The sequence below is a fragment of the Mobula hypostoma genome, chromosome 3, assembly GCF_963921235.1.
Source record: "Mobula hypostoma chromosome 3, sMobHyp1.1, whole genome shotgun sequence".
Classification (NCBI taxonomy): Eukaryota; Metazoa; Chordata; class Chondrichthyes; order Myliobatiformes; family Myliobatidae; genus Mobula; species Mobula hypostoma.
The window spans coordinates 66,037,337-66,065,294 of record NC_086099.1 but is presented as its reverse complement, the minus strand read 5'-3'; the positions used below and the strand labels follow the sequence as shown (position 1 = coordinate 66,065,294).

The 27,958-nt window shown below is 41.2% G+C and overlaps 1 protein-coding gene across 2 annotated transcripts in view; it reads right to left on the bottom strand.

The window, feature by feature from the left end:
• Positions 1-15,565, bottom strand: part of LOC134343434 (BTB/POZ domain-containing protein KCTD8-like) — a 249,108-nt gene extending 233,543 nt beyond the window's left edge. For both annotated transcript variants that reach the window (XM_063042133.1, XM_063042135.1), the window contains exon 1: positions 14,451-15,565. In XM_063042133.1, coding sequence (XP_062898203.1) covers positions 14,451-15,270 — 820 coding nt within the window. In that variant the 5' untranslated portion in view covers positions 15,271-15,565. The remainder of the gene's footprint in view (positions 1-14,450) is intronic.
• Between the last annotated feature and the right edge of the window lie 12,393 nt (positions 15,566-27,958).

The window sequence follows — 27,958 nt, the reverse complement described above, 5'->3', positions numbered from 1 at the left end:
TGGGCATAATGAAATTGACAAAATATTGTAATAGCTTAAGACAGCTAACACTAGCACAGCAAACTAGCCTTGCTAGCGGAGGGAAGCATGCTGATGTGGCGGGATACCAGATTGTGTGGTATAGGGTGGTAACTAGCCATAGAGAAGAGTTTATCTGGACTGAAATATAAGAACATCAGCAGGAGACAGAAAGGATGGAGAATAAATAAATATGTTGGCCAAAATTTACAGGAGCATGCTCAGCGTACAAAATGGTAGAAACATCCTGTCATGTTTCCTCCAAAGTATTTGGATTAAATTCTGTGATTTAGGTATGAAGAAATATGAAAGTGCACTATTAGAAAGTGAAAAGATAGTCTGGATATGCTATTTATAGATATTTTAGTCATTTTTATTGGTTGTGATTTAGATGGGGCACCTGAGGTTCAACTTAACACTATTGAAATAACAGGTTATGAATCAACCCCACAGAGTTTAGTATGTATTTTTATATGTGTATTTATAGAAATATTCCTCACTGTAAATACACAATTGAGTGAGTTTTATCCTTGTCTGGTCATTTATTTAACAATATAAGATTCATCACCAGTATGGGTGATAACAGGATTATTTTATAAAAACCACATTATCACCTCCTCGCAGTTCTAGCTTACCTCATTTATTTTCTCTGAGGCCCAAACTAAGGGAGACAGGAGAAGTCATTTCTCAGGTGCACTGCTTCATAACTATATGAAGTAAAGGGCCTCAGAGAAAACTTTCACCTATAAAATCCCTTCAGTTTCAATCTTATGATATGACAAAAACAGATGCATTAAGTCCTGGAGAATCAGAAAACATGCTTCCATACAGTTTCAGAAATTAGCACAGAAGTGGTCGTTTGACTTCACTAAATCCAGCTCTGGTCACAGATTCTAACACCTCAGCTCTCTTACTGTGTAGCAGCAGTGCAAGGAACAGTGAAAAGCAGTGAAAGAAAATCCAATCTGTTCTCAGCTATACTGTGATGACTTACCGATACAAACACATTCAGGGGTACTTTAATTCATCTTTATAATAGAAGTAGAATACATTTCTTCCAACAAAGACTCAGAAGTATGAATAATGCTACTAAGTTGGATGGCCTCTTAATGGTACCTGAATAGGAGAGTGGGGAATACTAATGCCGGTAAGGAAAAGAATATAATCAAATATTGAATTCTGAATACTCTATACAAAGAAGAAAAAGATATATGATCTCTCTTGTGCTTGCTTGTTCTTTACTCATCCTCATTATTCGACTTGCATACTATCCAACTACAAGGTTCGATGCTGTGGTAGAAAAATAATGGCAGCAATTATAGCACTGTTGAGTAAAGTGGAGTAGCACTCTCCTATCTGGAAGATCTTGGCTAATTAATATCCAGTAAACCCCATAGCACTGTTTACGGGAGTAGTGCTGTTATTGTAACTAAATCCTCCGGCTAAGTATTCCTTTTAGCAGATGGCTCACACCTGCAGATAACTAATCTTGCATTTCATATACTTCAAATTCAGATTCAGGTTATTTATCTACCATAGTGTGTAATTCTCACTCCCTCATAAGGATACGCCAATTTACTCAAATTGGGCCACTTACCCAGAGGCTGGTCACAGATTAATAATAGCCAAGTTTCTGACAGTATCCACTAGTGATATTGCTTGAGTTTAATAAAAGAGCAAAGGGACAAGGAACAGGAGGAGGGTATTTAGCCCCTGAAGTCTGTTCTGCCTTTCAGTGAGATTTTAGCCAATCTTTGACCTAAATATACTTTTGCATATCGCATAATAAATATGATGATCAAAAACTGAACTGAAACGTGCAGTTAGGCAGCACAGACTACTGGTATTTTTTTTCTTTACTCCATTGTCAATACACTGCCTGAAAGTTTATCTATAACCTGCAGTAAAATGAGAACATTTCAAACTTCCCTACTGATAGATTCCCCCTCCGTGTTGAGCTAGTAATCAGCCTGATTAGTTAATGATCTACACCAGCCCAGGGCACTGCAGGCTGTCTGGATCAGTCATCAGATTACATAATCAGCTATTAGATTTGCACTTTCCATTTATTCAGATATGTTCATGCCATCAAAAGTCAAACTAAACCAGTAAAGTTTTCTGTGTTATGACTATGAGACACAAGTTTGACCAGCAGGGATTAATTCCATGACAAGGTAGAAGACCAAACCAGAAAGGAGGGAATACAAGAAAATTAAATCAAGCTCTGAGGAAAGATGAATGAAATCTTGAGTAAGAAATACAAAAATAATTAAATAAAAGCATTTAAATCTGTGTGTGGGAAGAGAAATTATTGGGACATTGATTGAAAATTTTAAGGTCATAAATACTAGTTGTATAGCCATTTCCAACTTCACCTTTGTAACCTGTACTTTCATTATAAGTTAATGTCTTTTTTTCACAGACCTATTTAACTATACCTATAAAAAAGTGAAGAAATTAATCTGAAGTTAACCTCAAAGAAGATACTCAAAAGTAAACACCCCGGTTATAGAATTGCAGATTTTTTTATAACAGTATTTTTCATAAATTGCAAAAGTCTGAGAAATAAAGCCCCCTATACCATCAATATTGCTCTGGAGCAGGATAAGGATATCAGTTAATGTAGTTAATGTGCAATTACTCAAGCCAAGGAGTAAGATGTTCTCCTAAGGCCATAAGATATACAAGCAGATGTAGGCCATCTGGCCCATTGAGTCTCTCTTTGCCATTCAGTCAAGGGCTGATCCAATTCTTCCAGTCATCTCCACTCCCCTGCCTTCTCCCCACACCCTTTAATATTTTATTATAATAATAAGAGATCATAAGGTGAAAATTTTACTATGTACCATATCAGCTTTTTCTGTCCTTTTTTAAACCATGAAGAAACTTGGATAACATTCCAGAACATTCTGAAGTGATTATTTCCTACCCAAACAAGCTAGTTTTAGAGCAACATGCATAAAGTGCTGGAGGAACTCTGCAGGTCAGGCAGCATGCTTGGGAATGAATAAGCAGTCAATGTTTTGGGTTGATGAACCAGGCTACCCCAGCAACCCAGCCTGACTGTTTGAACTAGATTCACTGTTACTCTGGTTTTCACTGTGGATCACAACTGTTTTTATATTTTAGTGCTTTTTCAGTAATTAATAACAGTCTGGAGACAGCAGCAGAGCATTACAAAGCTAGTCTGTTGCATGGTGCCAAGCACATATCACCGACAATCATATAATTCAAATAAGGAACACAGAAAAAAATGAGTTTGGCCTTTAATAGGAATGGGTGGCCATATTTACAACACAATCAAGGTCAGAAAAGTAACAAATCTATGCTTTATATGACATGCAATGATTCTATCCCTACATTACAGAGGCTAGCATACAAAGTACACAGGCTTCTGCTTGCTTGTGATGAACCTCAAAAAGACTAAGAGGATGTATGACTGCTGTATCACAGGTCCTCCAGTTTAGACACTGCTCACAGTCTGCTCTGAGGTTGTGCAGACCTCATGTTAAGACATTAAAAAAAGGATTGATTATTTTGTTCCTCAAACCTCCGAAAACATGGTTGACCTAACCTTCCTGAAATTCTCACTTTTCTGTCATCTCCACATAGCCATTGAATCCCACAATGAATAAAAATCCACCTTTTTTCAACTTTTCTTCATAAGACAATCCCACTTACCCGAGATCATCCTGATGAACTTTCTCTGAACTGACTCCAATGAAAACACATCTTTCTTTAAAAAAATATATTTCTACTATACACACATCAAAGTTGCTGGTGAACGCAGCAGGCCAGGCAGCATCTATAGGAAGAGGTGCAGTCGACGTTTCAGGCCGAGACCCTTCGTCAGGACTAACTGAAGGAAGAGTGAGTAAGGGATTTGAAAGCTGGAGGGGGAGGGGGAGATGCAAAATGATAGGAGAAGACAGGAGGGGGAGGGATGGAGCCGAGAGCTGGACAGGTGATAGGCAGAAGGGGATACGAGAGGATCATGGGACAGGAGGTCCGGGAAGAAAGATGGGGGGGGGGTGTTGACCCAGAGGATGGGCAAGAGGTATATTCAGAGGGACAGAGGGAGAAAAAGGAGAGTGAGAGAAAGAATGTGTGCATAAAAAAAAGTAACAGATGGGGTACGAGGGGGAGGTGGGGCCTAGCGGAAGTTAGAGAAGTCAATGTTCATGCCATCAGGTTGGAGGCTACCCAGACGGAATATAAGGTGTTGTTCCTCCAACTTGAGTGTGGCTTCAACCCTATAGTTCCCACACCCCGCACTTCCCGTTTCTACCTCCTACCCAAGATCCACAAACCTGCCTGTCCTGGCCGACCTATTGTCTCAGCTTGCTCCTGCCCCACCGAACTCATTTCTGCATACTTCGACACTGTTTTATCACCCCTTGTTCAATCCCTTCCGACCTATGTTCGTGACACTTCTCACGCTCTTAAACTTTTCAATGATTTTAAGTTCCCTGGCCCCCACCGCTTTATTTTCACCATGGATGTCCAGTCCCTATATACTTCCATCCCCCATCAGGAAGGTCTCAAAGCTCTACGCTTCTTTTTGGATTCCAGAACTAATCAGTTCCCCTCTACCACCACTCTGCTCCGTCTAGCAGAATTAGTCCTTACTCTTAATAATTTCTCCTTTTGCTCCTCCCATTTCCTCCAAACTAAAGGTGTAGCTATGGGCACCCGTATGGGTCCTAGCTATGCCTGCCTTTTTGTTGGGTTTGTGGAACAATCTATGTTCCGTGCCTATTCTGGTATCTGTCCCCCACTTTTCCTTCGCTACATCGACGACTGCATTGGCGCTGCTTCCTGCACGCATGCAGAACTCGTTGACTTTATTAACTTTGCCTCCAACTTTCACCCTGCCCTCAAGTTTACCTGGTCCATTTCCGACACCTCCCTCCCCTTTCTAGATCTTTCTGTCTCTGTCTCTGGAGACAGCTTATCCACTGATGTCTACTATAAGCCTACTGACTCTCACAGCTATCTGGACTATTCCTCTTCTCACCCTGTCTCTTGCAAAAACGCCATCCCCTTCTCGCAATTCCTCCGTCTCCGCCGCATCTGCTCTCAGGATGAGGCTTTTCATTCTAGGACGAGGGAGATGTCTTCATTTTTTAAAGAAAGGGGCTTCCCTTCCTCCACTATCAACTCTGCTCATAAACGCATCTCCCCCATTTCACGTACATCTGCTCTCACTCCATCCTCCCACCACCCCACTAGGAATAGGGTTCCCCTGGTCCTCACCTACCACCCCACCAGCCTCCGGGTCCAACATATTATTCTCCGTAACTTCCGCCACCTCCAACGGGATCCCACCACTAAGCATATCTTTCCCTCCCCCCTCTCTCTGCATTCCGCAGGGATCGCTCCCTACACAACTCCCTTGTCCATTCGTCCCCCCCATCCCTCCCCACTGATCTCCCTCCTGGCACTTATCCGTGTAAGCGGAACAAGTGCTACACATGCCCTTACACTTCCTCCCTTACCACCATTCAGGGCCCCAAACAGTCCTTCCAGGTGAGGCATCACTTCACCTGTGAGTCAACTGGGGTGATATACTGCGTCCGGTGCTCCCGATGTGGCCTTTTATATACTGGTGAGACCCGACGCAGACTGGGAGACCGCTTTGCTGAACATCTACGCTCTGTCCGCCAGAGAAAGCAGGATCTCCCAGTGGCCACACATTTTAATTCCACATCCCATTCCCATTCTGACATGTCTATCCACGGCCTCCTCTACTGTAAAGATGAAGCCACACTCAGGTTGGAGGAACAACACCTTATATTCCGTCTGGGTAGCCTCCAACCTGATGGCATGAACATTGACTTCTCTAACTTCCGCTAGGCCCCACCTCCCCCTCGTACCCCATCTGTTACTCTTTTTTATGCACACATTCTTTCTCTCACTCTCCTTTTTCTCCCTCTGTCCCTCTGAATATACCTCTTGCCCATCCTCTGGGTCAACCCCCCCCCCCGTCTTTCTTCCCGGACCTCCTGTCCCATGATCCTCTCGTATCCCCTTCTGCCTATCACCTGTCCAGCTCTCGGCTCCATCCCTCCCCCTCCTGTCTTCTCCTATCATTTTGCATCTCCCCCTCCCCCTCCAGCTTTCAAATCCCTTACTCACTCTTCCTTCAGTTAGTCCTGACGAAGGGTCTCGGCCTGAAACGTCGACTGCACCTCTTCCTATAGATGCTGCCTGGCCTGCTGCGTTCACCAGCAACTTTGATGTGTGTTGCTTGAATTTCCAGCATCTGCAGAATTCCTGTTTTTTTTTCTACTATACACAGTGTCTTCATTAGTGCTTTGTGCATTTAGATTCACTTGCATTCAATTCCTTCCTCTAAATCATGAATATCTATTGTAAGCAAGAGTGGGCCCTGCACTAATCCCTGTAGCGCTCTGTTGGTTGCAGTTATCAATCTGAAAGTGAAGCCCTCACCCTTACTTGCTGCTTCCTTCTAGTTGGTCAATTATCTATCCTTGTTAATATATTACCTTCCACACTACATGGTTTTATCCTGCAAAGTAACCCTTGTGTGGCACCTTACTGCATATCATCTGAATGTCCAAGTATTTTACAACTACTGGTTAATCTCTCTCATTTCTGGTAGCTCCTCAAGCAGCGACTCTAACAACTTTATGGAACATGGTATTCACTTTATGAAGCCATACTAACCATGATTAATCAGATTCTAACATTCCAAACATTTCCATTATTAATTCTCAATAATTGACCATCTTTCCGATTATAGCTAACGAGCCTTTAATTGCTTGATTTATGTCCTCCACCCTTCGTGAATCAAACTATCGTATTGGCACTTTTCCAAAAATCCTTGTTTCTCAATAAGCTAAGGATTTCTAGAAGGTTAATCCACTTTTTCTATAGCTGCTTGTTTGAGGATCCTAGGATGAAAACCATCAGGTCCTATAGATTTTCATTTATTAGCCTATATTTTCCCATTAATAACTTGTTGATAATGGTAGAATTCTCCTCTTCCCTCGATTTTTCGGCATTATTTTCATATCTTTCACTGTAAAGTTGTTGTAAAACATATGTACACATGAAATTCAGTGATCATGTAAAATGCTGAATACATACAAGTCTCTTTTCATCCATTCATGTTTAAATACATATAAAATAAAATTTTTAATTTGTTTCCCCTCAATTACTAAATTTCTATAATTCTCATAATATGTTGTGTATTGCTATTAGAATATTAACTGAATAATTCTGGAAGTTTTCTTTACAATGTGTAATAAATCATAATCAGATTTTGTACATACAGATTTTGTTACGCAAGGGTCTCAGTGAAAGCCGTTATGGCACTTATGTTCTTGTGAGTAATGCCATGTATTTTATCTGACAGGATATTGTTGTTTCAGGAACCTTGCTGTGTACAGATTTACTGCTGTGTTCCTTACATGATAGCAATAATGCACTTCAAAATGCTTCAATAGCCGCCTATATTGCAGTCTCTCTTATTTCAGTTCTTTACCATTTGTTTTTATATACAGGAGGCAAGAACATTGGCTAAAGGATTGTCCTTGGAGAGTTGGCTTGGTTCCATTCTTACTGTCAAACAGAGATGAAAAGTTTGTGGGAAGCCACGTTGCATGGCAGCACAGAGAAACATTGCAATCTGTCATAATCAATGCTACTGAATGACATTTTAATATGAGGATAATATTTAATATTATTGTGTTAGAAATTTTATAGCATTATATTGACAAACTGAGTGAAAGTGTGGCAAAGGTTCACTCATTTCTTGAAATGAAGGAACGAGTGGAATGAACCTGTATAAAAGAATGAAGATGGCCTCCTGGAAGCTCAGATGATTCTGTAGTGATTTGACAGAGTAGGTGTGTGGTTAATGCTTTGTCTGTTGATTAACCACTTATGAGTGAGATGAGGGATAACTTCTGCTGTAAATATTTGGAATGAATATTTGTAACTTAGAGTAATTTGTTATGCCTGCATTGTACTGCTGCCAATACCTGTCCCTACGCCTTCTCCCTCACTACCATTCAGGGCCCTAAATAGTCCTTCCAGGTGAGGCAACACTTCAACTGTGAGTCTACTGTATTGAGATCATCTACTGTAGCCAGTGCTCCTGGTGTGACCTTCTGCACATCGGTGAGACCTGATGTAGATTGGGAGACCGCTTCACCAAGCACCTGCCAGAAAAAGTGGGATCTCCTGGAGGTCGATCATTTCAATTGCACTTCAATTGCACCCCCTCTACTGCCGTGATGAGGCCACACTCAAGTTTGAGAAGCAACACCTTAAGTTCCATCTGGGTAGCCTCCAACCTGATGGCAGGAACATCAGTATCTCAAACTTCTGGTAATTGCCCCCCACCTCACTTTCACCATTCCCCTATTCCTGTTTCCCTCTATTGCCTTATCTCCTTAGCTGCCCATCACTTCCCTCTGGTGTTCCTCCCCCTTCACTTCCTACAATGGTTTTCTACCCTCTCCTATCAGAATTCCCCTTCTCCAGCCCTTTCACCTAGCAGCTTCCCAGCTCTTTATTTCACACCTCTTCCTTTCCCAGTTACACCTATCACCTACCATCTTGCACTTCTTCTTCCCCTTCCCCCCCCCCCCCACCTTCTTGCTCTAACTTTTCATCCTTTTTTTCCAGTCCTGATGAAGGGTCTCAGCCCGGAACGTCAACTGTTTACTCTTTTCTATAGATGCTGCCTGGCCTGCTGAGTTCCTCCAGCATCTTCTGTGTGTTGCTTGGATTTCCAGCATCTGCAGATTTTCTGGTCTTTAAACAACAAATTTCATGGCTTATATCAGTGGAGATATACCTGATTCTAATTCTGATTTGATTCTGATTCTGAATTCTTTACTAGTGAAGTATGAGGATCTGTCAATGAATATTTTCAAAGCTGAAATAGATATGCTTTAGACTCCAAGGCAATCCAAGATTACACGAGCAGGACGAAAATGAAACTAATGCTAAAGATTAGATCAGCCATGATTTATTGAATGGCAGAGGACTTACGGCCCTCTTGGCCACTCTTGTTCTTATTTATTATGTTCCTCTTTGAATAATGTTGGATTTCAACATACATGAATGATCAAAATGCTATTTAAAACACTGTTTCATTAAATTGTTCCTGAAAATAGAACACATTTTCAATGAAATAGTGCTAATTTTGTCCACCAAACATGCTAATGCGTTTTACATGTAATCATATGCGTCTTAAGTATAGTTAAGAAAGTCAAACAGAGAAGTGCTTATTGAAGTCTCACAATTAGAAACAAAATAATGGCCATATATACTGGTTTTAGTGGTTGTTTAGGGTATAAATATTGCCCAGAACACAAGACAGGAAACAAACAAGTCCTACCAGAATGGAAAGATAATAAAACAAAAGGAAATTATCTTGAGGTTCCACTATTCCTATTTAGCCTCAGCAAATGTAAGCATAAATCGGGAAGAAAAGCTACAATGGCATCCTACTCATTTTGTCACCATTGCTGAGATTTTGCTGACAATGGCATTTCACACAAAGCCCTGCTATACTTCTGTTAATTATCAAAATTAATTCCATTGTCACCTTAATATGATTTATCATTGTGGCTTGACTGAGGAGATAGATGAGACAGTGAAGAAGCTTACATCACCAACATGCTATCATGAGGAAATGGATACTATGGTGGCACTTAGCAAGTTCTCATGTTTACTGAATCCTAAACAACTCTTCTGGAGACATCTCAATCCACAGAAAAGCTCTCCAATGGAAACAGTGCAGTGTGGTAAATTGAAAGAAAAATGTATGTTAATTAATGAAACTTTCTGTGCAATGAATATTAGCTCACAGGACACTGACAAGGAAACAGTTGGATTCATCAGTAACATCCTTTGCATTGCTAAGACTGAATTGGAAGAGTAAGTGAAAGAGTAGCCCTTTAATTGCCAAAACTTGTAAATTTAAATCAAGGATGAGGTATGATAAACATACTGCTGGGCCTATCAGGTCTGCCCCAGTCTCACACTCCAACAGAGGTGGGACAAGTGGTTTCCAAAGAAATAAGATACATGAATTTTTTGGTAGATTATCAAAGGTACATATAAACATAAACAAAGTTTTGAAGTTAAAACTATGGATAATTGATAGAAAATATTGTTAGTTAGGTTTGCAAATTTGACCAGAACAATAACTTTTATCATAATTAATTTGTAATGAGTTGTTTTAAATTTCAGGGTATTTTTTTTCATAATTGAGGTTAGCTGGATGGTTTCTCATGAGTTAATGATTGTATAAATATGCAATCAAAGTACATTTTCTTAAAATACAATGTTCAATGTAAAATGTTGGTGTATTACTTTGCAAGTTAGAAGTTTTGTAGCTGGATTTTATTGGTTCCAACTAAATCCCAAAACAAGCATTCAGCATTAAGATTTCTCATATAGTTCCTTATTGTTTTAAGCCAGCTGGTGGCTTAGTGGCATCAGCGATGGGCTTTGGAGTTCAAATGTAGGGGGTTCCCTTGCACGCTTTCCATCCGTGCTGGATTATATATGCAATTAACTTATTTTGATTATCTGTTGCATGATCCCAAGGAAAGTCTTGGCAGAAAGACAGTAAGGGAAGATGAATGAGTGGTTGCATGTTGTTTTAGTATTGAATTGTGTCCTCCTTTTCCTTATTCTCTTTCCCCTCTTCATGTTTGGAATTTCTTCTGATATCTTCTCTACCTCTTGATTTACATTGTCCCTGATATGCAAAATTATGCACAAAATTTTGCATTTCTTTCAATTCAATCTAGTACCAGACTTGTTAGAATCAATGTTTCTGATATTAGCATAAAGATATTTAAACCTATTACCCTTACTGCTACTTTAGAAGTGGGTAAGGGAATGTCCTACCACTGCAATAGGCTTTACATGAGCAATCATCTCTAGAAAAGAGTTTCTTAGCAGTTCTAATTTACATTAATTATAATAGCAAAAAGGATATTGTTTGGAGTTCAGAAGGGGTTTTAACATGAAAGTCATGATCACAATAATTACAACCTGAATATGAATATCTAGTAGAGTAACTAGCCTGCATTACAGAGGGTAATAAACAGTAACATTTGAAATTTTATATCATGATCTGTTCTGAGATGTAAATAAAAGAAGAGAGCTCATTGGTCCCTCCAGTGCATGTCTAGGTAAGAGGCTTCCTGGAACAAAGTTCCAAATGAATATAAAGTTACTAACAAAGCAGAATAATTTCCCCAAGCTCACAACAATTTCTTCCCTTAAAACCAACTTACTTTAAAACAACTAAAGGTGAAAAGTAAAGCTGATTGTAAAAGACTTCTCCAAAGATCAAATAGCTGGATAAATAAAAATAAAAATCCGAAGCAGTTTGATTTTTTTTTAAATCTAGGATGAATGCAATAAAACACGACAACAAAAATATAGAAAGTGTGGGGCAATATCTTCAAAAGGCAACTGGAGTACAGCACAGATGATTCTATGGAACACTGACTATATGATAAAATGGTAAAAAAAGTTAGGGTTGATGATCAGATCGGTTGATAGGGCTCCCTCTGTAACTGATGATTAAATTTATGCCTGAAATTGTTAGATTCAAACTTCTTTCATTTCTGATACTGATCAACCTATTGAATTCAAAGTCAAATTCAAAATAAATTTATTATCAAAGTCACCACATACAACCCTGAAATTTATTTTCTTGTGGACATTCACAGTAAATGCAGATAAACACCATAGAATCAATGAAAAAAATGCACACAAGACGGACAGTCAAGTTATATACAAAGGCAACTAACTGCAAATAAAAAAAACAAAATTAGTAATAATAAATAAGCAACAAACATCGAGAACATGAGTTGAAAGTCCTTGAAAGTGAGTCCATAGGTTCCTGGAACACTTCAGTGTTGGGGTGAACGAAGGTGAGAGAAGTTATCCCGTCTGGTTCAGGGGTAATAACTGTTCCTGAACCTGGTGGTGTGGGTCCTGTGGCTACTGTAACTCCTTCCTGATTGTTCTGATTTTATTTCCGATTTATTATCAACTGCATCATTTTCGGTTATTATTATTACCTTAAAATTTCCTAGAGCTAACTTAAATACAGGTGGTGAGGCAAAGTCACGGTATCGCTTCATCTCAGATTTGCGATTTCCCACTTCTGTACCTATATCGAGTCCTGCCCCTTGTTCTCTCATATATTGGGTATGATGGTTGTCCGAGGCATCCGACCAAGGCAGGAAACCAGAACAGGAGACTTTTTAGTGGAAAAGTCGGGGGGTAGTCCCACTCTCTCGACCTCGGAAGTCCTTGTCCAGTGGTTCGTGTGGTTGTCACAACTGGGGTCTTCCTTGGGTGCACTGGATGACCACGACTGCCTCTGTGCCTCGCCAAGCCCTTCGCTCTCCACAAAGCGATGTAGAACCGCCTTCCTGGCAGTTGGATCTCACCCGCCCAGTCCACGGGAACTGACTTCGCATGCTAGAACAGGCATGACCCTATCTCACCTAGGTATGAGGCCCGCCAGCTACCCTCATATGTTGGGTATACACATACGTACTTAACAAACAGGAAGTTTATCGGATTGCATACTTGACTGATTTGCTTATTTGCAATTGCCTGTATGACTGTAATTAATTTGGCAACTGCTTATTGCCGGCAGCAAGGAATTCGACGTTATTAGGAGCGCATTCATCGTGCGCCTTTTGAGGACCGCATGAAAAAATCACCTAGTGTCGCCTCGTTTAAAACAAAACCTACGATTGAATTGAATAAGAAATAAATAAAGGGCCGCGACAGCTGCTACTCTCAAAAACCGGCTGGTGAGATAACCTGTCTCATTGCAAGAGGGTCTTCCGATTCTATAAATACACTGATGTATTTAGTATTTTAAGTATTTGTTTTTCTTAATATTAGTCGCTGATTAGAATGAAATTTCCTGGCAAAGATAAGTGATTCATTCGCAAGACACTCCCTTAATGCTTGTACCGACGTCCCCAGAGGTTGTGCTCTATTCTCTTGTCCAATCTAAGGCGAAACACTCAAGAGGAACATTTCTGTCCCAACTTATTTAACCTGTCTCTAAACCTGCCAGTAAATCTGTGTCTAAACTCCTCCAAAGATTTCGCACCCTCTGATCTCTACTAGTTACACTGACAAAAGTTAGGCAGCGTCTCGTGGGGGATGATTCGGTCCGAGGCCCTTCATCAGCTGAAAATTCGACTTACAATGAAACAAATCAAATCAGTGTATGAAGTCCAGAATTGTTTGGTATCAACAGCCGCCAGTTTCTGCAGAGGTAAACTCCATGCTTCAGGAGCAGAATGTTTAAAACCATATTGTTTTGAGGCGAACTGGTGGTAAATAGGTTTCTACATACAATAACAACGCGATTACTGTTTAGAAAAATGTAACGAACTGTTCTCCAACTAATTAAAAAGTACTAATGCTGAGTGTTCCGCCCTTGCTTGCCAATGCGTGGCCCCTTTCTGCATCAACCGAGGGATGTGCCCATTTGCAAAGTTTTTTCTTTTGCTTATCACGCCTCAGCTGAAGCGGAAGATAAGGAAGTACAGTATAATTTAATTCTACAGTGAACTCTTGCGGAGCGATGCGCTGCTGAGCTTTTTGGCCGAATGAATGAATGAACTTAAAACCCTAAGGAAGCGAGAACTGCTGTCTGTGATTTACTATGGATCGAACCGCTCAAGCGTCGGAAATGAATTTCGGGTGCTACAACTGCGCGGGGTGGGGGCGGGTAGTGGTTATAGAATAACTATCAATGACTGCGCTCCCGCAGATAATGTGGCTTGGTGAGAACATGTTCTATATTCGTACTGTACATGTCGTTAGTGAGGCTGCACTTGGAGCACTGCGTACAGTTTTAGAGAAGGCATCAATAAGCTAGAAAGAGTGCAAATAAGATGCACGAGACTGTGAGCAGGAATGGGGGGTCCGTTTATATAAGGTTGGGACTTTATTCTTTGAAACATGGGAGACTGAGGTGTACACAATTATGAGAGGGGAGGGGGAGTTAACTAAGTTGAAAGCACATAGCCTTTTTCTCAGGGAAAGGAAACAAAAAACTAGAGCGCACGAGTTTAAGACAAGAGGAGATAGATTTAAAAGGAACCTAAGGCAACAACTTCATGCAAAGGATGAATGGAACACATTGCCAGAGAAGGAAGCTGAGATATTTGGATAAATACACGGATAGGAAAAGCATAGAGGGATATGGGGCAAACGGGGGCAAGAAGGACTCGTTTATGTGGGCAACTTGGTCAGCATTGAAGAGATGGGGTGAAGGGTTCGTTTCGGTGCGGTATCACTCGGTGAGAAGCTGCGTGTTTCGACCTACGGCTGTTCAATAAGGTCCCGCGGTTAAGTAAATGAAAAACTGCAACGCAGAGGTTGTAACTCACGGTAGAAAATGTACTCTGTGTAGCTGCTCCACATCTTGTCGTCCCTGTACTGATTGATGAAGGTGGCCGTGCCCGTGGAGTTACAAGCCACCATGTGGAAGCCCGCTTCGGACAGCCGGTCGAACGCTTGCTCCAGATATGTGAACTTCAAGTAAAACCTCGACGTATATTTTTCAGGGGGACGGTCGGGGTCCCGGCTCTCGTTCAGGGTATCCCCGAACACCTCCTTGGCCAGGGCGATGCGTCCACACACCATGATCCTGGCCACCCTGCGGAACTTGGCGTCCGCCTGACTGTCCCGGACTAGGGTGTAGGAGCCGCGGTAGCCGAGGGTGATGAAGCCAGCCTTCTTGTCCGCCCCGCCGGAGTACGGGGCACCCTTGGCCACCAGCTCGCTGCCCTGCGAGTTCTCCTCGGCGTCGCTGTGTACTGCCTCGTCTGCCACCGAGCCCTGCTTGACCGTGACCTTGGGCGCCAGGGCTCTGATCAGCTCGCCCAGCTGGAAGTGCTCAGCTTCCCGGAGCAACCTCTCCTTCTCCGGGAAGTGCTCGGGCAGCACCAGCTGTTTATCCCTCAGATAATCCAGGATGTACCTGAAGAGGAAACCGTCCCGGTCCAGGAAATACCGGCCCCTGTTGTCCCGGGGAAGGACCTTGACGTTGCTGCTGGAGAAGAGGTTGGCCAGGAGGGAGTCGGACACGCTGACCAGGGTGTGGTGCTTGGTCACATACACCTGTCCTCCCACGTTCAGCTCCACTACCTCGGGGAATGAGGAGCCCGGCATCTCGCTGATGGGGAGGATGCTGTCGCGGACAGCCATGGTTCGGACAAAATCCTTTCCGTGCGAGACCCCTTTGGGTCTGGGAGTAGCACGCTGGGCTCAGCCCTGAGGTACCGCTCTGCACATCGCTCACTTGCAACGCGGCGCGGCGGCACCAGCCCAAGGCGACGGCAAGGCGGCGGAGAACGGGGGCATGTGAGTGTGAGTGTGTATGTGTGTGTACTGGAGAAAGACAACCTCGCAGAGCGGCGTCGACCAACTCCCGGCAACAGTATACAAGAGTCTGGGAAAGCACCCTGACGTCACGTCAACTACAAGCAGCGCCCCTTTCCTAGAACGGACTCCAAGCCGAGACAACCTCTTCTGGTCCGCACTGACAGACCAGTAACCAGACAGGGCCTCTCCTGCGGACTTAAGTTTGCAGATATTTTAAAACAACTTTGCAAAGTTACGGTTTATCACCCAGGTTCCATTTAGAGACTGCAACGTGACTGCACCCGATTTTAAAATATCTCGATCACTTCAACTGTAGCCACAATTTTCGGAGTCGATTTTCACTGCAGGTTGTAATGCAGTGTTTTTAATGCAGAATTGTACACATTTATTGCATTGAATATCATATTCTGTCATTCCCATTGAAATTTAATAGATAAAAAACAATAGAAAAATTAAGTTTTTTTAAAGATCGAAGCCTTGAGGATATTATTGTAAGCTTAAATTTTGTGAATACTATTGTCCAAATTACTATCGCAATTTGGATTTATGTAACCTTCAAATTTCAGCAGTATTGGTAACATGTTTATATGTATGGATAAGGAAATTTGTCAATACATTGTTCAATAAATTTTAAACCCAAATACTTCACGTTATTGCGTTTATTAAAGTCCAAAATAAAAGATTTGCTTAATATGCTAAATAATTTACAAATATTGAGAAACAGTGAAATTGAAGACATGAGGTGGGTCAATCAGCATAATCCGTCGGAGTCATTGCCAATTCAGAAGTAATCCACCAAAGGAATCATATCAACTAATTAACATGCTGCACCACGAGCAGGTTATCCCTTGAGTTAATAGTTCTTGGTTTTACATGGTTTTAGTCACTCTTCTCCATCGGAATGTCTGTGGATAAACGCATAGTCGATTCCAGAGGAGAGAGCAAAAAAACAGCGTGTAATTCACATGAAGCTGCACTGGAGCGCTTCCTAGCGTCCGGTTTTAGAACAACACCAATTGGAACTGCCTAATTGACAGATTACACTGGATAATAAAGCTTTTGCTTCCTGAATATCTTAATGAATTTTGGGCTACTGATCATGAAAATCACCATGAAATTTCCCTATCACGCACCATTTTTAATAAAGGTATGCTTATGATTTCAATTCATAATTCAAGTCAGTTAAAATGTTGCTTACAATGTAAGCTGGAAAGTTTCCTATCTTGTCCAGGCATGCTTAGGTGGCGCGGCTGCTGCATGGCAGGACATTGTTTTAGTAATAATTATTGGGTAAGGATGGAATTTGCTATTACCAGGCACAAAAATTGCTATCAACAGGAATTCTGCAGGTGCTGGAAATTCAAGCAACACACAAGTTGCTGGTGAACGCAGCAGGCCAGGCAGCATCTGTAGGAAGAGGTGCAGTCGATGTTTCAGGCCGAGACCCTTCGTCAGGACTAACGGAAGAAAGAGTGAGTAAGAGATTTGAAAGTTGGAGGGGGAGGGGAGATCCAAAATGATAGGAGAAGACAGGAGGGGGAGGGATGGAGCCAAGAGCTGGACAGGTGATAGGCAAAAGGGATACGAGAGGATCATGGGACAGGAGGTCCGGGAAGAAAGACAAGGGGGGGAAACCCAGAGGATGGGCAAGGGGTATATTCAGAGGGACAGAGGGAGAAAAAGGAGAGTGAGAGAAAGAATGTGTGTATAAGAATAAATAACAGATGGGGTACGAGGGGGAGGTGGGGCATTAGCGGAAGTTAGAGAAGTCGATGTTCATGCCATCAGGTTGGAGGCTACCCAGACGGAACACAAGGTATTGTTCCTCCAACCTGAGTGTGGCTTCATCTTTACAGTAGAGGAGGCCGTGGATAGACATGTCAGAATGGGAATGGGATGTGGAATTAAAATGTGTGGTCACTGGGAGATCCTGCTTTCTCTGGCGGACAGAGCATAGGTGTTCAGCAAAGCGGTCTCCCAGTCTGCGTCGGGTCTCGCCAATATATAAAAGGCCACATCGGGAGCACCGGACGCAGTATATCACCCCAGCCGACTCACAGGTGAAGTGTCGCCTCACGTGGAAGGACTGTTGGGGGCCCTGAATGCCTTTTATATATTGGCGAGACCCGACGCAGACTGGGAGACCGCTTTGCTGAACACCTACGCTCTGTCCACCAGAGAAAGCAGGATCTCCCAGTGACCACACATTTTAATTCCACATCCCATTCCCATTCTGACATGTCTATCCACGGCCTCCTCTACTGTAAAGATGAAGCCACACTCAGGTTGGAGGAACAACACCTTATGTTCCGTCTGGGCAGCCTCCAACCTGATGGCATGAACATCGACTTCTCTAACTTCCACTAATGCCCCACCTCCCCCTCGTACCCCATCTGTTATTTATTTTTATACACACATTCTTTCTCTCACTCTCCTTTTTCTCCCTCTGTCCCTCTGAATATACCCCTTGCCCATCCTCTGGGTTCCCCCCCCTTGTCTTTCTTCCCGGACCTCCTGTCCCATGATCCTCTCGTATCCCTTTTGCCAATCACCTGTCCAGCTCTTGGCTCCATCCCTCCCCCTCCTGTCTTCTCCTATCATTTTGGATCTCCCCCTCCCCCTCCAACTTTCAAATCTCTTACTCACTCTTCCTTCAGTTAGTCCTGACGAAGGGTCTCAGCCTGAAACGTCGACTGTACCTCTTCCTAGAGATGCTGCCTGGCCTGCTGCGTTCACCAGCAACTTTGATGTGTGTTACAAAAATTGCTATGAAGTATTTTGATATTTGAGACAGATGCTTCCCAGAATAACTGATGCCAAGATTAAGGAAAGCATTTTTGTTGGTCCACAAATCGAACAGGTCCTCAATGACAGGCAATTTGAAGAATTTCTAGTGGGACCGGAGAAAATCACATGGAAGGCATTCAAGGAAGTTGTTGAAATTTTTCTTGGCATCTACAGAGCACCAAACTACATGCAGCTGGTTGAAAGCATGCTTCAAGCATATAAAACCATGAAATGCAACATGTCACTAAAGATTCATTTTCTGCATTCCCATTTAGACTTCTTCCCTGCAAATCTTGGTGCTGTTAGTGACGAGCATGGTGAAAGGTTTCACCAGGACATTGCGATCATGGAGAAAAGATACCAGGGCAACTGGAATCCATCAATGCTGGCGAATTATTGTTGGACACTTAAGCGGGAAGTCTCAGACACTGAGTACAAATGAAAATCACTAACAAAATATCTTTTACTTAGTTGAACTATTGCAAAGCATCATCACCACTATGCAATTAAACACATTATTTTCAATAAAAGTTAATTCCTAAGTGATACAAGTAGTCTGAAATTATATTTGTGTTCATCTTCAAGCAGTCTATCATAAACAAAAAAAAAATTCTGAGGAAGCAATACTTTTGAAAAAATTTGTTGTCCAGTGTTATGTGATTTGGAAAACCAAAAAGTGGGGATGAAAGAAATAATATATTTTCATGGTGATATTTCGAAACACAAATATGCACACTAAAATTTATAAGGCAAATTTTGTTTAAGTATACTACATGGAAAACATCTGTCATTTTGATCTGTGGGTGACACAGGACTCATATTTAATCCTTGTTTTGTTTACTTTGCAGTGTCACTTTTTTCACCCTGATTATTTAAAACTGGGTTCTTTCGCTTCGATTTTACTGCTGTCCATATTACTTAAGATGTTATAATTTAAGCAAATATTACAACATGAAAAAATACTGAAACAAAATGTTGGGCAAACAAGGAACTTAGCATCTGTGAGAGCAAAGTATTCGTCAACATTTCGGTTCAGCACCGAGAGTGAGACCTTGCATCAGCACCATGAGTGAGAAGGCTTGTATAAATAGAAGGGGCTGGTGAGACAGGAGCCAAATGTGGTTGGTGGACTGAGGACTCATATAAAATGACAGACATGTTGCACAAAGTAGGGAAGTAGATTTGGAAGACAGTGGCAGCTGAATGATAAATGATGGCAGACTGAGAGAAAAAAAATGAGCGGCAAATGGAGCTAATTATGAGAAGACAGCTGCTAGTGTTTCACAGGAAGACAAAAGGTTGAGCACCAAAGGCAAAATTTCCCAGCACCTAGCCACTGCATGACATTGTGGCATCACTGAATCGTGGCTGAAAGACAATTATAGTTGGAAACTGAATGTCTGAGGAGACACATTGTAGCGAAAAGACAGGCAGGGAGGAAGAAGAGGTGGGGTGGCTTTGTTTGAAGCAAAAAGAAATCAAATCATAGAAGGAAGTGATATAGGATTAGAAGGTGTAGAATTGTTGTAGGTAGAGCTAAGAAACTGCAAGGGTAAAAAAGACCCTGATTGAAGTTATATACAGGCCTCTGAATAGTGGCAAAGATGTGGTCTACAAATTACAACGAGAGATAGAAAATGCATGCCGAAAGGACAATGTTACAAACAGTGAGGGATTTCATTATGCAGGTAGATTTGGAAAATCAGGTTGGTGCTGAATTCCAAGGGTTGGTGGTTATTTCTAGAATGCCTATGAGATGGTTTTGTAGAGCAGCTCATGGTTGAGCCCAATAGAGGATCTGGATTGAGTGTTATGCAATGAACTGGAATTGATTAGAGAGCTTAAGGTAAAGGACTCCTTAGGAGACGGTGATCATAATATGATAAAATTCACCCTGCAATTTGAGAAGGTCAAAGTCAGGTGTATCAGTATTACAGTGGAGGAAAATGAATTACAGAGGCATGAGGAAGGAGTTGGCCACAATTGATTGGAAGGGAACATCAGCAAGGATGATGGCGGAGCAGCAATGGCTGGAGTTTTTGGGAGCAATTTGGAAGGCGCAAGGTAGATACATCCCAAATTAGAAGTACTCTAAATGCGAAATGGCACAACTATGCCTGACAAGAGGAGTCAAAGCCAACATAAAAGCCAAAGGGATGGATTATAATAAAGCATACATTTGTGGAAAGTTAGAAATTGGGAAGCTTTTAAAAACAAACAGAAGGCAATTTAAAAAAAGTCATAAGGAAGGAAAAGTTAGAATACAAATGTAAGCTAACCAGTAATATTGAAGAGGATACCAAACATTTCTTCAGATATGTAAAGTGAAAAGAAAGGGGAGAGTAAACATTGAGGTGCTGGAAAATGACACTAGAAAAGTGGTAATGGGGATCAAGGAAATGGCAGATGAACTGAATGTATTTTGCATTAGTTTTCATTGTGGAAGACCCTAGCAGTATGCCAGAATTTCAAGAGGGTCAGAGGGCAGAAGTGAGTGAATTTGCCATTACTAGGGAGAAGGTTCTTGGGAAACTGAAAGGTCTGAATGTAGATAAGTTACCTGGTGCAGATAGACTACACTCCAGTGTTCTGAAAGAGGTGGCTGAAGAGATTGTGGAGATATTAGTAATAATCTGCCTCCAGCACCCAGGCCATGTCCTCTTCTCACTGTTACCATCATGTAGAAAGCACAGAAGCCTGAAGGCACACACTGTGATTCAGGAACAGCTTATTCCCTCTGCCATCTGATTCCTCAATGGACATTAAACCCATGAACACTACCTCACTTTTTAAATATCTATTATTTCTGCTTTTTGCATGATTTTTGTTCTATTATATATATATATATATATATACTGTAATTTATTTATTTATTTATTTATTATTATGTTTTTTCCTCACTTTCTATATCATGCATTGCATTGAACTGCTGCTGCTAAGTTAACAAATTTCACAACACATGCCGGTGATAGTAAACGTGATTCAGATTCTGAATTTGTGTGTTCTCACATGGATTTTGGAGAATTGCAAATGTCACTCGACTCTTCAAGAAGGAAGGAAATTATAGGCCAGTTAGGCTTGACCTCCGTGGTTGGGAAGATATTGGAGCTGATTGTTAAGGGTGTGATTTCAGGGTACTTGGGGGCACATGATCAGATAGGCTGAAGTCAACATTGTTTCCTTCAGGAAAAATCTTGCCTGACAAATCTGTTGGGATTATTGGAAGAAAAAGCAAGCAGAATAGATAAAGGAAAATTGGTGGATGTTGTTTACTTGGAATTTCAGAAGACCCTTGACAAGTTGCCATACATGAGGCTGCTTAACAAGTTAAGAGCCCATGGTATTACAGGAAAGAACATAACATGGATTGAGCACTGGCTGATTGACAGGAGGCAAGGAGTGGGAATAGAGGGAGTCTTTTTTGGCTGGCTGCCAGTGACTAGAAGTATTCCACAGGGGTCTGTGTTGGGACTGCTTTTTACATTAAATGTCATTGATTTGGATGACAGAATTGTGGCCAGGTTTACAGATGATACAAAGATAGGTGGAGGGGCTGGTAGTGTTGAGGAAACAGGAGGACTTAGATTTGGAGAATGGACAAAGAAGTGGCAGATGGAATACAGTAGTGGGAAGTGTATGGTTATATACTTTGGTAGAAGAAATAAAAGCATAGACTACTTTCTAAATGGAGAGAAAATTCAAAAATCTGAGGTGCAAAGGGACTTGGGAGTCCTCGTGCAGAATTCTCTAAAGGTTACATTGCAGGTTGAGACAATGGTTAGGAAGGCAAATGCGATATTACCATTCATTTTGAGAAGACTAGAATATACAGTAAAAGCGAGGATTTAATGTTGAAGTTTTATAAGGTGCTGGTGAGGCTTCACTTGGAGTGTTGTGAGAAGTTTTGTGCCCCCTTATTGAAGGGAGGATTTACCGTCATTATTGAGGGTTCAAAGGAGGTTCATGAAAATGATTCTGGGATTGTAAGGCTTATCATATGGGGAGCATTTGATGGCTCTGGGCTGTAGTCGCTGGAAGTCAGAAGAATGAGGGGGGGATCTCATTGAAACCTTTCGAATGTTAGAAGACCTCGATAGTGTGGAGGTGAAGAGGCTGTTTCCTATGGTGGGAGAGTCTAAGACCAGAGTAGACAGCAGAATGGAAGGATATGCATTTAGAACCGAGATGAGGAGGCATTTCTTTAGCCAGAGAGTGACGAATTTGTGGAATTCATTGCCACAGGCGGCTGTGGAGGTTAAGTCATTGAGTATATTTCAATAGGTTTCAAAGGTACATTTAATGTCAGAGAAATGTATACAATATACATTCTGAAATTCTTTTTCTTTGCAAACACTCATGAAAACAGAGGAGTGCCCCAAAGAATGAATGACAGTTAAACATTAGAACCCCAAAGCCCCCCCACAGCTCCCTCCTCCCACACATAAAGAGCAGCAAAGTAATGACACCACCTCCCCCACCAGCAAAAAGGTATCTGCACCCTCCACTGAGCACTCAAGCATGCAGCAAAGCATCAATAAAGACACAGACTTGCAGTACCCCAAAGGCTACTAATTCACCCTGTAATTCGACATACCACAGGCTCTCTTTCTCTCTAATGAGGGAAAAAGAGGTGTCCCTGTTTCATTAGTTTCAGACAGAGGTTGACAGATTCTTTATTGGTCAGGGCATGAAGGGATACTGGGAGAAGGCAGGAGATTGGGGATAAGAGTGAAATGGATCAGCCATAGTGAAATGGCAGAGCAGATTTGATGGGTAAAATGGCTTAATTCTGCTCCTATATCTAAAAATCTTACTTCAATTCAGTTTCCCCTAATTATTCTGACATGTCTGTTCATGGCCTTCTGTACTGCTGTGATTAAGCCAAACTCAGATTGGAGGAGTAACACCTCATTGATCATCTGGGGAGCCTCTATGAACTGATTTCTCTATCTTTTAGTAATTTCATTTCCACCCCCCCCCCCACTTTCTCTCTTTTTACATTCTCCATTCATCTTGGTTACCCTTTCATCCCTTCTCCTCACCTGCCCATCACCTCTCTGCGGTTCCTTTCCTCCTTCCCTTTCTGCCATAGTCCACTGAACTTTCCTATCAGATTCCTTCTCCTTTACTTCTTTATCTCTTCCACCTATCTGATCCGCTTCTTACTTCCCTATCACAACCTTTCTCCTCACCTACTCACCTTCCTTCTCGTCTGATCTCACCTATCGTCTACTGGTTCATACTCCTTCCCCTCCACACCTCATATTCTGTCTTCCACCTCCTTCCTTTTCTGCCCTGGTGAAGGATCTTGGTTTAAAATGTCCTCTGTTTATTCCACTCTATAAAGTCTGTTGAATTCCTCCAGAATTTTGCTCAAGATATCCAACGCCTGAGGAATCCTTTGTGTTTAGACAAATGGCTATCAGTGCTGGAATCTGATAAGTAAATGATTAGGTTGGTGGTGAGTGACAAATGGAACCAGAGCCACGAAGGGCAGGGAGAAGCCTCTGGGTGAACCGTGTGTTCTGGGTGGATGGAACCTGGAGGCGAGGAGAGCGAACATTGGTGATGACGTCTGGCAGAGGGAGGGACAGTTGAGAGAAAGAGAAGCATTAATCATTTTTCTTTTCACAGTCTGACCTAAGACTTTCTAACATTTTGAGATTTTGAAAGAAACTGTTTAAAATATTCAACTATTCAAACAGCCTCAGTAGAAAGAGAAACAGATATAACATTTTCAGTACTATCCAACCATTACTGAATTAAATGCCATTTTAAGATCAGAAATAATAGTTTTCCAATTTTATTTAAATGCACAAAAACTTTAGCAGACACCCCAAACAAAATATACCTAATGATGGGTAACAATAAGGTTTCACTAACTTTTGAGAAAGACTTGACTTAGAAGTTTTCAAGATTCTTTGTCTTTAACAATGAAGAATACCTTCATTCATCATTAAAATAAAATAAAACTGTAGGATATGTAATTCATTTTTTTTACCTATGAATGCATACTTTGGCAATCGCCATGGATTCTAGCTATTTGACTGATAATAAAGGAAACTGATGAAGTTTCTCAGCCGTAAAACATCAACTGTTTATTCCCTTCCATAGATGGTGCCTGACTTGCTGGGTTCCTCTGGATGTTTCGCTGTGTGTGTTTATCTGGATATCTAGTATCTGCATAATCTCTCGTGTTTGTGTAAACAATATTTTAAAAAGTTCAGAGAGAGAAAAAATAATATTCCTTCTGTAACTAGGGGTGCAAGTCACAAAACAGAACAAGAATGTAGAATATCAAAACAAATTACAGGGGCACATCATGCATTTCTTTATTACCTTTGTACGGGGTCTTCCTTTTTTTTGTATGTTAAATTTAAAATGGCTTCTTTGTTATGTTATACTTGAGAATGCTTCTTGTTATGTTAACTCCTAAGAAAGTCTCTAGCTAGACATTTGCTTGGGTTAATACGGACGGCAGGGTGCTATTAGCCAGTGGGTGTTCATGTATCGTTTTTTTTCGGATGATTATACTGTATCATATGACTGGGGACGGGGTTTTTGGTGGGGAGTCAGAGGAGAGATAGAGAGGACGGCGGACGTGCGGAAAGGCTCCCGATGATCACTTCGAGTGGTCCTAAGCCGTGAGTCGACCGGATCCGGGTGGCCGTCAGGAATTGATTGAGCTCCAACAGTTGCGCATGAAGAACTTGGACTTTGATAACTCTTGGCGCCACTTTTTTTTCATTACTTCCTTTTCTGTATCGAATTTATATTAATGTCATAGACTTAGTAATATCTATAAAGTGTACTTGGTAAAATATACTGGGTGTGCTGGCTGATGATTAATGTTTGGGATTGATTCGGGGGGGGGCAGTGGTGCAGTAACCGACTCCGTGGGAAGCATTGAGGCAGGTGCTGGGTGGGATTTCCCCTAGACGTATACGAGCCAATATAATTGAGCGTTACACCTTACTATCTCTAAAATCAAGCTTAACAATAATATAATAGAAGGAATTATAATTAATTGAATGATTAAAAATTTCACTACTCTTTTCATGTCCTCTCTTCTTCAAGCTTTAACTGTTATGCAGGAATTCTACCTGACAGAGCCCAGTATTTCATGCCAATAATCTTCTTTATCTGCATCAGAAAATAAATCAGCCAAGTTCCACACATGAACACATACAGCAGGACTGTTAGAATTGTTCTAGTAGTAAGATGGATGCATTGATATAACAACTTTCACAATCTCAGGATGCAGAGTGTCTTAAAGCCAATGGAGTATTTCTAGATGCCGGTTGCTTCAATAAGAATAGGTATCCTTGTCGATTTTTATCTTTTGAGATAGTGGGCCTGATTATGTTGTTCCTACCACTGAAACAGGCTGGTTTTGGAGTTGTTGAGCTCTATGGCACAGTGAATTTATTCTGAGAGAATTTAGACAATATTAGGTGCCTGTGCACAACAGAAAATGAACTATCAAAGAACCATGTGAATAATATTAAACTCATTTAGTTTATTAGTTTGTATTCAAAGATGAATTTGAATATACTCAGATTTATCTTGTTCTAAGTAGCCGCTAACTTTTCTTTCCTGGAGTCCTGGAATAGTGGTTTTATATGAAAGATAGTTCAGTGGATTGTTTTTGTTGCATTCAACAGATTCAATGCATTTCATTTTCTGAGTGTTTTGAAAATGGAGCAATAACCGAATGGCAATATTTATAAGGATGATTCAGACTTGAAAATCCTTGTCTTTTCCGAAAGGATCTGAATATCTGAATTGTTCACATATTGTGAAATAATGCAGTAATATTGAAATTATATAGTACATTCATTTGTTTTATTTTTTATAAATATGTATAATATGATGTTAATTAGATACTGCAGATGAACCATTTTCACTTCACCACATATTCAAAAGGATTTTCCTACAAACATGGAAACCTTAAGCTTATCAATGTGTTCATTTGAACACCATCAATGTGCAATTAATATTCCATTTGCATTGCATATGCTACTTCCTTTCTCCGTTAAGTTTCCAGCAGTTATGGATTTTCCATTAATTCAGTGAAAATCTATGTAGCTGCAAAAACATTTACATAAAGATAGTGAAATGATCTTCCCCTGTGTAGAATTTAAAATTGCCTGCGTAATTCTATTCTCCTTTGGTCAAATACATTACTATTACTTTCCAAATCACACAATAATAATTAATTCATTTTACGACAATACACATTTTGGAAATGCATTTGCCATGACAAATATATTGGAATGATTTATGCTAATAGGCCCATCACATGATATATAGAGCAATCTCTTTGGTGCTGAGCGGAGCTTGCAGAGAGTATCCCTGCTCCCTGCAATTTCATACCCCATCTCAAGCTTACCATCTTCCTTCTCAGACACTCTCGTTATGGTAGCTTCCGTCAAATTGTAACTCAAAAATATCTTTGAAATTTAAAGTGAGTATTACCCTCTCAGATAACGCACACAAAATGCTGGTGGCAAGCAGAATGCCAGACAGCATCCCTAGGAAGAAGCACAGTCGACATTTCAGGCCGAGACCCTTCGTCAGGACTAACTGAAAGAAGAGATAGGGATAGTAAGAGATTTGAAAGTGCTCTCCATCTTCCTTTGGGCTCCCCCCCCCACTTTCTTTCTCCCTAGGCCTCCCGTCCCATGATCCTCTCCCTTCTCCAGCCTTGTATCCTTTTTGCTAATCAGCTTTCCAGCTCTTAGATCTATCCCTCACCCTCCTGTCCTCTCCTATCATTTAGGATCTCCCCTTCCCCCTCCCACTTTCAAACCTCTTACTATCTCTTCTTTCAGTTAGTCCCGACGAAGGGTCTTGGCCTGAAACATCGACTGTGCTTCTTCCTATGGTTGCTGTCTGGCCTGCTGCATTCACCAGCATTTTGTATGTGTTGCTTGAATTTCCAGCATCTGAAGATTTCCTCGTGATTACCTTCTCAGATATGCATGACTTTGCCTTCTCCCAAGTTATAAAAAATGCATCAGGCAAGCTAAATAAGGTTAATTAGTAACCTTTGATAAATGTACATTCTTGATTCTACCCCCTTCTTTTCCAGTCCTGATGAAGAATGTTGGCTTGAAACATTGACTTTTTATTCCATTCCATAGATGCTACCTCACTTGCTTTAGATCCTGCTACATTTTGTGTGTACTGCTCATGGTTTTCAGCATCTGCATCTCTTGTGTTTATAAATCAGATTTTGCTTTCTTTAAAATCTATTAATCACAGAAACAGAATCAGATATTACTGATATATCACATGAAATTTGTCATTTTGTGGGAGCAGTTCAGTGCAAAGACATAAAATCTATAAATTACAAAACGAAAAACATAGTGCAAAACAATACGTATGAAAGGTAGTGTTCATAGGTTCATCGACTATTCAGAAATCTGATGACTGGGGGAAACAAGCTATTCCTAAATCTTTGAATATGAGTCTTCAGTCTCCTGTACCTGTTCCCTGATGTACACTTTGTAATAACAAAAAGAGGGCATGTTCTGGATGGTGAGTGTCCTTAATAATGGATGTCACCTCAGGAAGATGTCCTCAGTAATAAGGATGGTTGTGTCCACGATGGAGTTGGCTGAATCTAGAATCGCCTGCAGCCTCTCGCAATCCCGTGCATTGGAGTCTCCATTCCAGGCAATGATGCAGCCTGTCAGAATGCTCTCCATCGTAGGTCTGT